At 42.3% G+C, this 16,710-nt stretch overlaps 1 protein-coding gene across 5 annotated transcripts in view; it reads left to right on the top strand.

Annotated features, from left to right (window-relative positions):
* Positions 1-4,212: 4,212 nt before the first annotated feature.
* LOC115154348 (microtubule-associated protein 6 homolog) overlaps positions 4,213-16,710 on the top strand; it is a 36,177-nt gene continuing 23,679 nt past the window's right edge. For all 5 annotated transcript variants that reach the window (XR_003867873.1, XR_003867874.1, XM_029700496.1 and 2 more), the window contains exon 1: positions 4,213-5,624. Coding sequence is in view for 3 of the 5 variants with exons in the window: in XM_029700496.1 (XP_029556356.1) it covers positions 4,891-5,624 (734 nt within the window). In the remaining 2 variants the exon portion in view is untranslated. The remainder of the gene's footprint in view (positions 5,625-16,710) is intronic.

The following is a 16,710-nucleotide window of genomic DNA, read 5'->3' as shown; positions in this document are numbered from 1 at the left end:
CCTCTGTTTGCAATCCCAAGGGTCCCAGCTACACAACAAATGGTCGTTTTGTTCGATAAAGCCCTTCTTTATATCCCAAAAAAGTCAGTTTAGTTGGCGCGTTTGATTCAGTAATCCACCCGTTCCACTTGTTCAACGTGCATACAAAGGAATCCCAAAAGTTACCAATAAACTTTGTCCAAACAAGTTAAACAACATTTCTAATCGATCCTCAGGTACCCTAATATGTAAATAAACAATACAATTTAAGACGGAATGTAGTATGTTCAATATAAATAATGAAGTGCGACATTAAGTGCGAAGTGTGACATTAAAAATATTACCTATGGTTTTAAAAAAAATAATATTTAACCAGGCAAGTCAGTAAAGAACAAATTCTTATTTACAATGATGGCCTACCCTGGCCAAACCCGGAAGACACTGGGCCAATTGTGTGCTGCCCTATGGGACTCCCAATCACAGCTGGATGTGATACAGCCTGGATTCACACCAGGGACTGTAGTAATGCCTCTTGCACTGAGATGCAGTGCCTTAAACCGAGTGGCACTGGGTGTTTTTCAGCAAGTACACCACATCACATTTTACAATACAACAATAGTATGGATAAGAATACTATCCCAAAACAGATGGATGGAAATCAAAATAACAAATCAAGAAAAAAAACGAATTCAAAATATACAAGCATTTGTTATCGGAGTTGATTTTACGTACTGTCTAGTAGCTATAGTTTTAAAATAGCTAAACAATATCAAAACAAGTCCATATTGTTTTACAAAAATGTTTTTTTCGGTTTTGGTAATATTGAAACTGTTCAGCCCCAAACTGCATTTTTTTGTTTTGTAATGAAAAATAATCAATAAATGACAAGATTAAACATTATTAAGTTATTGTTACATAAAGTGTGTGTGATGTGTGTCTGATCAAATATACTTGACTGCTAATCTAATTGAAATAGGATGTCATACCAAGCATCATTTTGCTATTTGCTTTTGAATTTTAAGAACCCTTGAAGTATCAAAAAATATATAAAAAATATATTTGATGAACATTTTTATTCGGCCTCTCTGCTATTAGACCATACAAACAGATTCACTACATGGAAAAAAAGATAGTCCCCCCCCAAAAAATCGAAATTAAGTTTGTTCTGAAGTGTCTTTCCTATATCTGAGATAAAGTATAAGAAAGATCTGCTATTCTTTTTGAACATGTATTTAACCCCATATTTTTCACATTAAACAGTCTAAGCCCTGTTGGGGGGGGGGGGGGGGTTCTACTAAGCTATATGGAATTGTTTTAAGAATGTCATACCAAGGATCTTTTTGCTATTTGATTTAGAATTTTAAGACCCCTTGAAGTATCATGAAAATATTTTTTTTTACATCTACACTACTGTTCAAAAGTTTGGATTCACTCAGAAATGTGCTCGCCTTTGAAAGAAAAGCACACACCCTGTCCATCAAAACAACATCAATTTGATCAGAAATACAGTGCAGACACCGCTAATGTTGCAAATGTCCACTGTAGCTGGAAACGGCCAATCTCCAGTGGAATATCTACACAGGCGCACAGAGGCCCATTATCAGCAACCATCACTCCTGTGTTCCAACAGCACGTTGCTGATGGGGCAGTAACATTACCTGTTGTTGTCTTAGGGCAGTAACTCAGGTCACTTTCAGAGGCCTCATGATGTCGTGTCCTTTTCATAGTGTCGTGGACGAATCAGAATTAGTTGGGTAACATAGATAATTAAGATGTTTTATTAGTATAATATGCTTATTCGAGGTACTTGTCATTAGAAAGTGTCCATTGGACTCTGGTGTCTTTTCAGTTGCACGTCTACCTTAGCTGGGGCTCAGACACTTGGGGCCCAGAGAGGGGAGAGGTCAGACTTGTCATCATGGGAATGTGTCTTTACTTATTCTTAAACCATGTGAAGGGATGGCATGATTAATGGGGAACCAATGACTTGTCTCCACAATGTCTGTGAGCAAGTCACTCCCTCCTTTTCTTTATTGTGGGGAGGATTATGGCAGTAAATGGACCCTTGTATGTCCTCTCTTAGATCTTGCACTTATCCTGTGATAATATATGGCCTAGAGGCTCACTCCCCAGTGAGCTTGTCCAGGAGTAGGGTCAAGAGGGGGTTTGCTTGAGATGGGAGTATCTAGAGTTGACAATTGATATATGCCATTGGATGAAATAGTTATGTTCAATACCGTACCAGGGAGGGACAGTTCTAAGGGGACCAGATACTGGGCTATACAATTAATCCTGTTGACATAGCAGTTACTGTCTGATGTGTTTTATGGATATCTGTCATACAAAACTTAACCTTTGTGAACTGTTACTAAGTATCTGTGGTTTGTCAATGTACGTTGAAGGGGGTGTATCGTTGCTATAAAAGATCCCTGTAGCCATTCTGTAATCACCTTCCTGGTTCATTCGAGAGAGTGCATTATTGAAGGTCAAGAACTTTTGCAAAGTATCTTAAGTATTAAAGATGTAGTTTAACTCGGACTGGTGTGTTTGTAACTCCTCATTTGGTAATGCGGAAATTAGCCACCACAATAGGAGTTGAGGGAGACTCCGGCAACACAGAGACGGCGTCAGTCACAAGGGTAAAAAAACGCTACATTGGAGGGGTCACTACAGACCCTGGTTCGATTCCAGGCTGTATCACAACTGGCTGTGATTAGGAGTCCCATAGGGTGGTGTACAATTGGCCCAGCGTGATCCGGGTTTGGATGGGGTAGGCTGTCATTGTAAAAAGAATTTGTTCTTAACTGACTTGCCTAGTTAAATAAAAAAATATATATATTAAATAAATCTAACAAGTTAATAGGGGTGATGTATATCTGAACACGCCAACATACTGATTGAGAAGACCCTAGTGTAATCAATCTTTTTGTGTTAATTAACTGGTTTAGATTGTTTATTACTGATTGTGACTTTTCCCTTTCACTTCATATTGATTATTTGGGGCTATCTAACTAGGCCGTAAACAGATGGAAATCTGGCATCTATCATAACCTCGAGGGAATCTATTTAAAGTGACACTAATAACCTATCCTATAAATACCATTCTTTAATTGTATGTTCTCACAAGCAATTTAAAGAATTTTATGCAATCTGATTTCCTGAAAGTGAAAATGTATTAACTTTTATTTAACCAGGGACAAAAACACATTGAGACCTAGGTCTCATTTGCAAATATGCCCTGGGAACAATAAAGAAAATAAAATTATAAACAATTTAAAACACAAAATTAAATAAACAGCAAATATTATATACACAAACAATCAAACAAAACAAAGACATTTATAAATATGAAAATCCCTTTCTCCTAAACTGACCCAGAGACAACAACATATCCAAATGAAACGTTACTTGGAGATTATTCAACATGATAGGGGCCTGATAGGAAAAGGCAGATTTAACAACTCTGTGGATACACGTGGAGTCTCCAGCATTAACCAAACCTGTGACCAAGTGTTGTAATCCCAGTTTCTATTTTTCAACAATGATGTTAAGTAAATTGGTAGTTTATTATGAAAGGCTTTATAACAAAAACAGAATTATGAAGTGACCTGTGTGTTTGTAGCAAGGTCCAACCAGGATGCAGTGGGGAGTGTCAAAACTGTCAGACGTTATAAAACGAAGTGCGCTATGATAAATTGTGTCCAAAGGCTTCAAAACACTGGTAGCTGCATTCAGGTATATAATATCTCCATAATCTATAACAGGAATAAATGTAGACTGAATGATCTGTTTTCTACTATTTCATGAAAGGCAAGCCCTATTCCTACAGAAGAAGTCCAACTTAATTCTTTTTTTTTTTGACTAACTCGTCAACATGCTTTTTAAAAGATCTCTTTTCGTCAATCCAGATGCCCAGATATTTACAAGATCAATGGGGGGTCTAAACTGAGTATTAATCAATGATTCCAGGATTTTTGCTAGGCAATGAAGGAATGATCTTGCTGCTTTACCTTAAAATAACTTGTTTTATGCATCTAGAATTACAGTAATAACAGAGTGAGAACTAATACAGAATGAGTCATTAGTGTTTCCCATCATTCACGTGCAAACGTTTTCAGATGCTCAGTGTGGCGCTACTCTTGATTGTGTATAATGAGTAGGCATTGTCTACTTCAGAGCAGAAATCACCAGAAATCACCATCTGTAAGACCCCTGATCACAAAGCCAACTTCTCTCCTATCACTTACTCCAAAGCCTCCATACAATGACACATACACACATGAAATATGTCTGCATTTCTGATTTCTGCTCTAAACCTTTCTAGATCCAATTGCAGTATTGGCCACTGTTCAATTGATTTTCTATTTGATATGCTATAAAGCAAACCATCAACCTCTCATGTTTTATTCATTACTAGCAATACATAAACACAGGATCATATAGAAGTATGGCGACATAAAACTAATGGAATGGGTTGAGGCATCAAAACGTCTCTCCTCCCACTGCAGACATTGCATGATAATGACGATGCCAGGTGATATTTCTCTGCTCCAATTCTGAGCATCCTCTCGTGGGGGGATGCTGAGCGCGCAGGCGGGGCCGATTTTCCTTGCAGTGCACTATCATAGAGCAATGTGCATGACAGGACAGAACGAGCAGAGCTGAGAGCAGCGCAAAGGGAAAACATCAACGAGAGGGGAGGTTGTAATAACGCTAATTAAGCATCCAATCTCTGTATTCGTAATATTTGCATCATGGATGTATAAGTCCTAAACATCGTATCCATTCAACAACTCGGACATTTTGTTCCTCATTTTGTTCCTTTAACAGAACACTGGTGCCCATCAAGAGCCTAGGAGAGACAGAGAGTGCTATTGTATCGGGCGCAGGAACTGAGCTAAAGCCAACATCATGGCGTGGCCCTGCATCACCAGGGCGTGCTGTATGGCCCGCTTCTGGAACCAGCTGGACAAGGGGGACATTTCGGTGCCATTGGTTTTCACCAGGTACGACGTCTCGGAGATGCAGCATCTTCAACTGCAGCACCAACAAAAACAACCGCATCACCAGGCACAGGCAAGCGCGGTCGCCATAGAAACTCAACCCGCTCACGAGGACAAGGCGGTAGCGGCTTGTGAGCACCCCGCAACGGGAACCGCTGTGTCTGAGGAGCGCGCATGTGGTTCTGTAATGCGCCAAGACTTTAAGCACTGGAACGTGCGCCCTGAGCCAAGCTGTAAACCTAAGAATGAATATCACACTCCCGAGACCCCTTTTAACAACAAGACACAATATCAGAAGGATTTCAAGCCATGGCCCATTCCGAAAAGGGACGACCATCCTTGGATTGCCAGGCCCAATCCCTCCATCTCCATCGGCGGTGACTGTGTCCAGGATAGGTCCAAACACTACCATGCACACGCGGAAGTTGACAGTGGGGTGGAGAAAAGCGAAATTGCTGACAAAGTGCAAGAGAAAGAAATTCTGGGAGGGAGTAAAAATAACCAAACTGCAGAGAAGGATGGTGAAAAGGAAGTTAGCATCAAAGTGGAGCGAGAAGACGCGGCAGGGGCCAGAGGCAGGGCGGCGTTAGATGCGCTAAACAGGCAGTTAAAACAGGAAGTAACAATTGGCAGCTCATACAAGTAAGTTGTAAATTCTATTGACAGATGAAACACAAATCCACACATTGTATCATGCAGTGGTGGAAAAAGTACCCAATTGTCATACTTGAGTAAAAGTAAAGATACCTTAATATAAAATGACTCATGTAAAAGTGAGCCACCCAGTAAAATACTACTTGAGTAAAAGTGTAAAAGTATTTGGTTTTAAATATACTTAATTATTAAAAGTAAATGTTATTGCTAAAATATACTTAGTATCAATAGTAAAAGTATAAATCATTTCACATTCTTTATTTTAAGCAAACCAGATGGCACAATGACATTTTTTTTTTACTGCCAGCCAGGGGCACACTCCATAGACATCATTTACAAACAAAGCATTTGTGTTTAGTGAGTCCGCCAGATCAGGGGCAGTAGGAATGACCAAGGCAGTAGGGATGACCAAGACATTATTGATGACCAGGGATGTTCTCTTGATAAGTGTGTGAATTGGACCATTTTCCTGTCCTGTTAAGCATTCAAAATGTAACGAGTACTTTTGTGTGTCAGGGAAAATGTGTAAAAAGTATATTATTTTCTTTAAGAATGTAGTGGAGTAAAAGTAAAAGTTGTCAAAAATGTAAGTAGTGAAGTACAGATACCCCCAAAAACGACTTAAGTAGTACTTTAAAGTATTTTTTACTTAAGTACTTTACACCACTGGTATCATGTACACACTTAGTGAGATCAACTTTAAGATAATGAGGCACTAGGGCCCACTCTCAATGTTCAAAGTACACCAGAGAGCATAATTTAGCCGCAGAGTATGTTTTATCACAAGCACATACAAGTAGGCCTAACTGCCCAAATAAAGAAAACACCAACATAAAGTGTCTTAAAGGGTGTTGGGCCACCAAGCTGCCAGAACAGCTTCAATGTGCCTTGTCATAGATTCTACAAGTAGACCTAAACAATGCCAGGAAAATTTACCCCACACCAAAACATATCATTTGTATCCCTCATTTACTCAAGTGTTGTCTTTATTTTGTCAGTTATCGGTATTCCTCTGTGCACCAAATGTGTTGTGGCCATAGACATAATCCATAGAAGGGTTTTGGAACCTCTTACCGTCAATTTGACTGTTAATGGGTACACTAGTGATGGCTGCCAGTCCTGACTTGAATGGGAACTATGGATTATTTTACTTTAGTTGGTTGAGGCTGTCAGTTCGCATTTTGCAAATTTCTAAATACAATTGTGAATAAAAACATATAATTTGGAAAGCAAATGCCCACTGCTGAAAACAGAAGACTAATCTCTCTGTAGAACCAATAGAGAAATACATTCTCAACAACTCCCAATTTTGAGTGAACAGCAGCAGCACTGTTTTACAAAGTTTATCTTGAGATTATCAACGACGAGCACATCGGCCATCACCGGTGAGTAGCCTATGGCTTCATCTTCATCATTTAGTAAGTCCGTGTGTCACTGGAAAGTTTATTTATTGTAGTAGCCTACTGTAGCCTATAATATATATCTCAGTACCAGTCAAAAGTTTGGGCACACCTACTCATTCAAGGGTTTTTCTTTATTTTTTACAATTTTCTACATTGTAGAATAATAGTGAAGACATCACAACTGTGAAATAACATATGGAATCATGTAAGAACCAAAAATGGGTTTAACAAATCAAAATATATTTTATATTTGAGATTCTTCAAAGTAGCCACTCTTTGCCCTGATCACAGCTTTGCACACTCTTGGCATTCTTTCAACCAGCTTCATGAGGTAGTCACCTGGAATCCATTCCAATTAACAGGTGTGCCTTGTTAAAAGTTCATTTGTGGAATTTCTTTCCTTCTTAATGCGTTTGAGCCAATCAGTTGTGTTGTTACAAGGTTGGTATACAGAAGATATCCCTATTTGGTAAAAGACCAAGTCCATATTATGGCAAGAACAGCTCAAATAAACAAAGAGAATCGACAGTCCATCATTACTTTAAGACTTTATATGTTTAACACATTTTTGGTTACTACATGATTCCATATGTGTTATTTCATAGTTTTGATGTCTTCATTATTATTCTACAATGTAGAAAATAGAAAAACTAAGAAAAACCATGGAATGAGTAGGTGTGTCCAAACTTTTGACTGGTACTGTATATACAGCTCTGGAAGAAATTAAGAGACCACTACAAAATTATCAGTTTCTCTGGTTTTACTATTTATAGGTATGTGTTTGGGTAAAATGAACATTTTTGTTTTATTCTATAAACTACTGACAAAATTTCTACCAAATTCCAAATAAAAATATTGTCATTTAGAGCATTTGTTTGCAGAAAATGACAACTGGTCAAAATAACAAAAAAGATGCTGTTACGTCCTGACCATAGAAAGCTGTTATTTTCTATGGTAGAGGAGGTCGGGGCGTGACAGGAGGGTTTTCTAGTTTAGTTTTTCTATGTTGTCATGTTCTAGTTTTGTATTTCTATGTTGGGTTTTGTTTGGGATGATCTCCAATTAGAGGCAGCTGGTCCTCATTGTCTCTAATTGGAGATCATACTTAAGTAGGTGTTTTTTCCACCTGGGTTTGTGGGAGAATGTTTTTGAGTTTGTGTATGTTTCAACTCTGCGTCACGGTTTGTTGTTTTTGTTCTTTAGTTTATGTGTATGCATTGCATAGTTTCACAGTGAAAATAAAATGTGGAACAACACACACACTGCACTTTGGTCCGCTCCTTCGTACGACAACCGTGACAGAATCTCCCACCACCAAAGGACCAAGCAGCGTGGAATGGACCAGTGGACTATTGAGGAGATAAGGAGGAGTATATCCAGGGCTTTGGAGGAATTAGGGGCAGGAGAAAAGCGCCTCCCATGGGAACAGGTGGAGGCAGCGAGAGCACGGCAACAAGGGAAGCACGAGAGGCAGCCCCCAAATTCTTTTGGGGGGGCACACGGGGAGATTGGCAGAGTCAGGTTGGAGACCTGAGCCAACTCCTCGTGCTTACAGTGGGGAGCGAGTGAATGAGCAAGCACCGTGTTATGCGGTGATACGCACTATATCGCCAGTGCGCATTCAAAGCCTGGTGCGCTCTGTGCCTGCCCCACGTACCAGGCCTCCAGTGAGTCTATCCAGCCTGGTACGCCCTGTGCCTGCTCCTCGCACTTGCCCTGAGGTGCGTGTTACCAGTCTGGCGTCACCTCTGCCAGCCCCACGCATCAGGCCTCCAGTGCGCCTTCCCAGTCCAGAGCTTCCGGCGACAGTTCCCAGTCCAGAGCTTCCGGCGACGTTCCCCTGTCCGGAGCCTCCAGTGACGTTCCCTAGTCCGGTGAGACCTGTTCCGGCTCCACGTAAGAAGCCTCCAGTGATGATCCATGGTCCGACGCCTCCAGTGATGATCCATGGCCCGGAGCCTGAAGTGATGATCCATGGCACAAAGCCTCCAGTGATAATCCATGGCCCGGAGCCTCCAGTGATGATCCATGGCACAAAGCCTCCAGTGGGGATCCATGGCGCGGAGCCTGCAGTGATGATCCATGGCATGGAGCCTGCAGCGACGGTCCCCAGTCCGGAACCTCCTGAGATGGCCTACAGTCCGGAACCTCCTGAGACGGCCTACAGTCCGGAACCTCCTGAGACGGCTTACAGTCCGGAACCTCCTGAGACGGCTTACAGTCCGGAACCTCCTGAGACGGTCCGCAGTCCGGAACCTCCTGAGACGGCCCGCAGTCCGGAACCTCCTGAGACGGTCCGCAGTCCGGAACCTCCTGAGACGGCCCGCAGTCAGGAACCTCCTGAGACGGCCCGCAGTCCGGAACCCCCTGAGACGGCCCGCAGTCCGGAACCCCCTGAGACGGCCCGCAGTCCGGAACCTCCTGAGACGGCCCGCAGTCCGGATCCTCCTGAGACGGCCCGCAGTCCGGATCCTCCTGAGACGGCCCGCAGTCCGGAACCCCCTGAGACGGCCCGCAGTCCGGGAACCTCCTGAGACGGTCCGCAGACCGGAACCTTCAGCGACGGTCCGCAGTCCAAGGTCTCCTGCGGCGGTCTGCAGTCCAGAGTCTCCGGCGGCATTCTGCAGTCCAGAGCCTCCGGCGGCGGTCTGCAGTCCAGAGCCTCCGGCGGCGGTCTGCAGTCCAGAACCTCCGGCGGCGGTCTGCAGTACAGAGCCTCCGGCGATGATCTACGGTCCGGTTCCTCCGATGACGATCTACGGTCCGGTTCTTCCGATGACGATCCAGGGTCCAGTGGCACAAAAGCAGAGGGATCAGCGGGCAGAGCGGGGATTTCACCCCGAACTGGAGCCACCTCCTCTGTTGGAGGATCCGCGGGATGAGAAGGTTCTGCTTACTGCACCAGAGCCGCCATAGACATTTGTCACCCTCCTTAACCCTCCCTGTTTTTTGTATTTAAATTTTTTTTGGTGCGCACCTTTGGGGGGGGGGGGGTACTGTCACGTCCTGACCATAGAAAGCTGTTATTTTCTATGGTAGAGGAGGTCGGGCGTGACAGGGGGGTTTTCTAGTTTAGTTTTTCTATGTTGTCATGTTCTAGTTTTGTATTTCTATGTTAGGATTTGTTTGGGATGATCTCCAATTAGAGGCAGCTGGTCCTCGTTGTCTCTAATTGGAGATCATACTTAAGTAGGTGTTTTTTCCACCTGGGTTTGTAGGAGATTGTTTTTGAGTTTGTGTATGTTTCAACTCTGCGTCACGGTTTGTTGTTTTTGTTCTTTAGTTTATGTGTATGTATTGCATAGTTTCACAGTGAAAATAAAATGTGGAACAACACACACGCTGCACTTTGGTCCGCTCCTTCCTACGACAACCGTGACATATGCAGTGTTCATATTAATTTTTAAACAACACAATACTAATGTTTTAACTTAGGAAGAGTTCAAAAATCAATATTTGGTTGAATAACCCTGATTTTCAATCACAGCTTTCATGCGATCCTCCACCATTTTTCACAGTGGGTGCGAGACCTGGAGAGGCCTACAAGCCACAGTGTCTCGCACCCACTGTGAAATTTGGTGGAGGATCGGTGATGATCTGGGGGTGCTTCAGCAAGGCTGGAATTGGGCAGATTTGTCTTTGTGAAGGACGCATGAATCAAGCCACGTACAAGGTTGTCCTGGAAGAAAACTTGCTTCCTTCTGCTCTGACAATGTTCCCCAACTATGAGGATTGGTTTTTCCAGTAGGACAATGCTCCATGCCACACAGCCAGGTCAATCAAGGTGTGGATGGACGACCACCAGATCAAGACCCTGTCATGGCCAGCCCAATCTCGAAACCTGAACCCCATTGAAAACCTCTGGAATGTGATCAAGAGGAAGATGGATGGTCACAAGCCATCAAACAAAGCCGAACTGCTTACATTTTTGCGCCAGGAGTGGCATAAAGTCACCCAACATCAATGTGAAAGACTGATGGAGGGCATGCCAAGACGCATGAAAGCTGTGATTGAAAATCAGGGTTGTTCCTCCAAATATTGATTTCTGAACTCTTCCTAAGTTAAAACATTACTATTGTGTTGTTTAAAAATGAATATGAACTTATTTTCTGTATCCTACTGCCTGAGCTATGTTATTGATGTAAATTGAGAAGAGCTTGTGGCCTAGGATCGAGTTTTGGGGTACACCCTTGGTGACAGGCAGTGGCTGAGACGGCAGATGTTCTGATTTTATACACTGCACTCTTTGAGAGAGGTAGTTAGCAAACCAGGCCAAAGACCCCTCAGAGACACCAATACTCCTTAGCCTGCCCACAAGAATGGAATGGTCTACCGTGCCAAAAGCTTTGGCCACGTCAATAAAAATAGCAGCACAATATTGCTTAAAATTAAGGGCAGTGGTGGCATCATTGAGGACCTTTAAGGTTGCAGTGACACATCCATAACCTGAGCGGTAACCAGATTCCATACCAGAGAGAATACTATAGATATCAAGAAAGCCAGTCAGTTGATTATTGACCAGTTTTTCCACCACTTTTGTTAAACAGGGCAAAATAGAAATAGGCCTATAACAGTTAGGATCAGCTTGATCTCCCCCTTTAAATTAAGGATGAACCGTGGCGGCCGTCCAAGCAATGGGAATTTCCCCAGAGAGGAGAGACAGGTTAAAAATGTCAGAGATAGGCTTGGCGATAATAGGGGCAGCAACCTTAACTTCTTACATCTAGGCATTCCACTAGCGGAACGCTGTTCCTCCAGCGGAACCCCTAGCCAACAGCCAATGGGATCGCATGGCGCGAAATACAAAAACAACTAAAATACCACAATTCAATTTTCTCAAACATACGACTATTTTACACCATTTTAAAGATACACTTCTCCTGAATCCAACCACGTTGTCCGATTTCAAAAAGGCTTTACAGCGAAAGCAAAACATTAGATTATGTTAGGATACCACCACAGCAAAAAAACAACAACACAGCCATTTTCCTAGCAAGGACAGCCATTTTCCAAGCAAGTGTAGCCGTCCAAAAAGCACAAAACCAGCTAAAACGATGCACTAACCTTTGACGATCTTCATCAGATGACACTCCTAGGACATTATGTTAGACAATACATGCATTTTTTTGTTCCATCAAGTTCATATTTATATCCAAAAACCCCATTTTACATTGGCGCGTGACGTTCAGAAAATGTATTCACCCCAAAATTTCCAGTGAATGTGCACCATAATTTACAGAAATACTCATCATAATCGTTGACAAAATATATAACAATTAATTAAAGAAGTATAGATGAACTATTCCTTTATGCAAACGCTTTGTCAGATTTCAAAATAACTTTACGGAGAAAGCACATTGTTCAATATTCTGAGTACTGAGCCCCAAGCTATTCAGTTAGCCGTCCAGCCACAGCATCCACAAAACGCTGAAATATGTTACAAATATTATCTTACCTTTTCAGATCTTCGGCTGAATGCACTCGGAAGGTCTCCCACTTCCACAAGAAATGTTCATTTGTTCGATAAAGTCCATAATTTATGTTGAAATAAATCCGTTTTGATGGCGCGTCCAGATCACCATTCCAAAATGCATCTATCCACCGTCGACGAAAAGTTATAAAGTTCCCTCAGCGTTTGTAGAAACATGTCAAACCATGTTCTCAATCAATCTTTAGGGTGTTTTTAATGTAGAATTTCAATAATATTCCAACCGGACAATAGCAGATTCATTACAGAAGAAAAATAAAAATGGCTAGCCCTGCGTGAGTGCGCACGAGGTAAGTCAATGACACCAGGTCGACCACTTACTGTTCCGGGTATTATTCAATCAAATTGCATTGTAGAAGCCTCAAACAAGGTTCTAATGACTGTTGACATCTAGTGGAAGCCTTAGGAAGTGCAATATGACATCACAGACACTGTAGTTTAGATAAAACATCATTTGAAATGACTACAACCATGTGAGGTCAAACTTCCTGGTTGGATTTTTCTGAGGTTTTTGCCTGCGATATGAGTTCTGTTATACTCACAGACATCATTCAAACAGTTCTAGAAACTTCAGAGTGTTTTCTATCCAAATCTACTAATAATATGCATATCCTACCTTCTGAGTCTGAGTAAGAGGCAGTTTAATTTGGATACGTTTTTTATCCGGCTGTGAAAATACTGCCCCCTATACTCAACTGGTTAAAGAAGAAAGGGTCTAAACCATCCGACCCCAATGTTTTTTTGGGGTCAAGTTTAAGGAGATCCTTTAGCACCTCGGACTCAGTGACCGCCTGCAGGGAGAAACTTTGTAGCGGGACAGGGAAAATGAGGAAGGAGCATCGGGGATAGTCGCATTAGAAGGCGTGGGAGATGAGGAAATGTTGGACGGGCAAGGAGGCATGGCTGAGTCAAATAGGAATCCTGACTTAATGAAGTGGTGATTAAAAAGCTCAGCCAAGTGCTTCTTGTCAGTAACAACCACATCATCAACATTAAGGGACATGGGCAGCTGTGAGGAGGAGGGTTTATTCTCCAGGTCTTTAACCGTTTTCCAGAACTTGTTGGGGTTAGACCCACAGAGAGAGAACTGCTCCTTAAAGTAACTAACTTTGGCCTTTCAGATAGCCTGAGTGCACTTATTTCTCATTTGCCTGAACGATAGCCAGTCAGCCTGAGTATGCGTGTGCCAAGCCTTTCGCCAAATGCAATTCTTGAGGTGGAGTAACTCTGCAAGATCACGGTCGAACCAGGGGCTGAACCTGTTTTTAATTCTCATTTTCTTTATGGTAGCGTGTTTGTTAACAATACCACTGAAAATATAAAAACAGAAGGTCCAAGCGTCTTCGACAGAGGGAATCAAGCTGATTCTATACCATCTTACAGAGGCCAGTTCATGAAGGAAAGCTTGCTCATTAAAGTTTTTTAGCTAGGGTCTATGACAAACAGGACAGGACAGGTCGTTTCACTGAGCAGGCATTAGGAACACAGGCTGTAAAACAGTGATCACTAAGGTCATTACAGAAAACACCAGACTGATACCTATCAGGATTATTTGTGAAGATAACATCGAGGAGAGTATCCTTTTCTGGGTGTTTGGAGTCAGACTTTGTGGATTGGTGATAATCTGAGAAAGATTTAGGGAGTCCCATTGCTTTAGGACTTGGTCAGGTGGTTTAAGCATGTTCCAGTTTAGGTCACCTAGTAGGACAAATTCAGACTTAGTGTAAGGGGCCAGGAGAGAGCTTTGGGCAGGTAGGGTACAGGCCGGTGCTGATGGAGGACGATAACACCCAGAAAGAGTCAACAAAGAGCTATTTGAAAGTTTAATGCTTAAAACCAGCAAATCAAATTGTTTGGGGACAGACTTGGAGGAGACAACTGAGCACTGAAGGTGTTCCTTGGTAAAGATTGCCACTCCCTCACCTTTGGAAGATCGGTCTTGCCGAAAAAGGTTATAACCAGAAAGGTTAACATCAGTATTTAAAACAGTCTTCCTTAACCACGTCTCAGTAATGACCAACACATCTGGATTGGAGCTGTGAACCCACACTTTCAATTTATCCATTTTAGGTAATAAGCTTCTTGTGTTAACGTGCAGAAAACCCAGACATTTACGAGAGCAGAAATCAGTGAAACAGATATCAGAGCACAAGTCAGAATTGGGGCTAGCAACTGTAGATGGGTCAGGGTGTACATGCATATTTCCAGATATCATCAACAGCAATACAATCAAGGCTAGGCAGAGGACAGGGATAGCTCTGCAGTATGGATTTATGACATGTGTGGAAATCCTAAAAACGCCACTGCTCAACTGTAGTCTATACCACATAATAAATGTTATTATGGCTTTATTATAAAATGTTTTTTTCTTCAACAGTAAATTTACCACGCACCGAATTGTATCTTTGTGCTTGGATTTGTTTACAAAAAAACAAAGCCCCGGTGCCTTTCATTTCTTAATCCTGTGAGGAGGTAGTTGTATATTGATGAGAGAAGTAAGTAAAATATTCTTGATGTAGGCTATCATTCATTATCATCAGACATCCAATATATTCTTACCAAGGTATTCTAACCACTGTTTCCTATTAAAAACTTTGAATCATGTGCCTCAATAAAGTACCATGGATATAACGGCATTGAGCACAGAAATAATGTAACACTTATACATAATGTTTAATATAAAATGTGTGCTGAGGTAGGATGAACGTCCCTGTTAAAATAAATCTGTTACTCTGTCCCAGTGTTTTGACCTGTGCATGAGTAATGATGGAGACCTGCCTTGTCTCTGTCTGGCTCGGTGAGCCGAGTACTAAGGAAGCCCCTGCCAGAGACATGCCGTTTACACAGACACGGCTTGGGGCAGAGGCAGTGCAATGTTTTTTGGGGGTTTATTCAGTAGTTATGCTCTGTGAACCAAGACGGTGGGTAGTTTGTTTAGTCATTTGCCACATCCCATTAGAGTTCTTTACGGAGTGAGTGCCACAGATAATTTGAGTGTTTGAATTACACCTTGAGGGTGTTTTGCCTTTGTTGTTTCAGATGCATCAGTACCACTGTTATTGCTTGTCTGTTTTCAGTCCTCTCTGCAACATCACACTGCTGAATTCAGAAAAAGTACAGTCCCATGACTAACAGATCACACTCCATTGTTGTTATGTCCAAGCCTTACTGCAAAACACAGTACCTCTAGTCTGGTAAATAGAAGAAGAAAAAACATCACCCACTGACAGCTGTGAATTATATTAGAATACTTCCTTACTGAATTTACTAACAAAGCAGACATGACTAACCCTTAGGGCTGAGAATTGACTCTCTGAACATCACCTGACAGGAGAGGGTGGTGTGAGAAGAGAGCAGCACGTCTGGCAGCTGGCCATAGTGGTGCGGTCCACTGCTGCTGTGCTGTGTTAGTATTGTTCTGCAGCCAGTGGGGACCAGCCCAGGGCAGAGAGAGACCTCCTCAGTCCTCCTTACATGGCATGAAATGGCTGCACTGTGACAAGCAGGAGTCCTGAGATAGAAAGAAGCAGGTCAGCTCTGGGTTCATCTCCAACACACACACACACACACACACACACACACACACACACACACACACACACACACACACACTCACACTCACACTCACACTCACACTCACACTCACACACACACACACACACACACACACACTGTTGTTGACCTTGCTGTTGGGGACCAGGCTGGGTGTCTGAGGAGTGACAGACAGTGCTGAAGGTGAACTGCTCAAAGCAGCTTCATTCAGCCTGCTTTCATTTGATGCTAAAGCCTCTGGTCTGTCTCTAATTTGTGTATGACGAAACCTTATCTCTGAATGCCTGCATGGTTAGAGATGGAAGTGTTATTCATTAGAATGAAGGATGTTCTCCCAATTCAGCCAAGTAACACATATTTGCTTCAGTTAATGCAATTATCCTCCTGGACCTATGTACAATGTATAAATGAAGCCTATTCAGAAAAACAGTATTTTTATCCAAGCTCTCCTAGAAATGCGATATGAAGCTTCTTGACTACAAATTACAGATGGAACCTGACTGGATAGCTGGACCACATCATTATTTGTGTTCAGCCAGTGACTGTCAGAGGATTTTTTTAAGGCACCGTAAAGATAATAGAACTACCCTCACGGTACAAAAACAAAAGTACTGAAGCTGAACAAAGAGCT

Source organism: Salmo trutta, chromosome 19 (genome assembly GCF_901001165.1).
Source record: "Salmo trutta chromosome 19, fSalTru1.1, whole genome shotgun sequence".
NCBI lineage: Eukaryota > Metazoa > Chordata > Actinopteri > Salmoniformes > Salmonidae > Salmo > Salmo trutta.
Note: the sequence above shows the minus strand (reverse complement) of the source record. Positions and strands in the feature narration are given on the sequence as shown.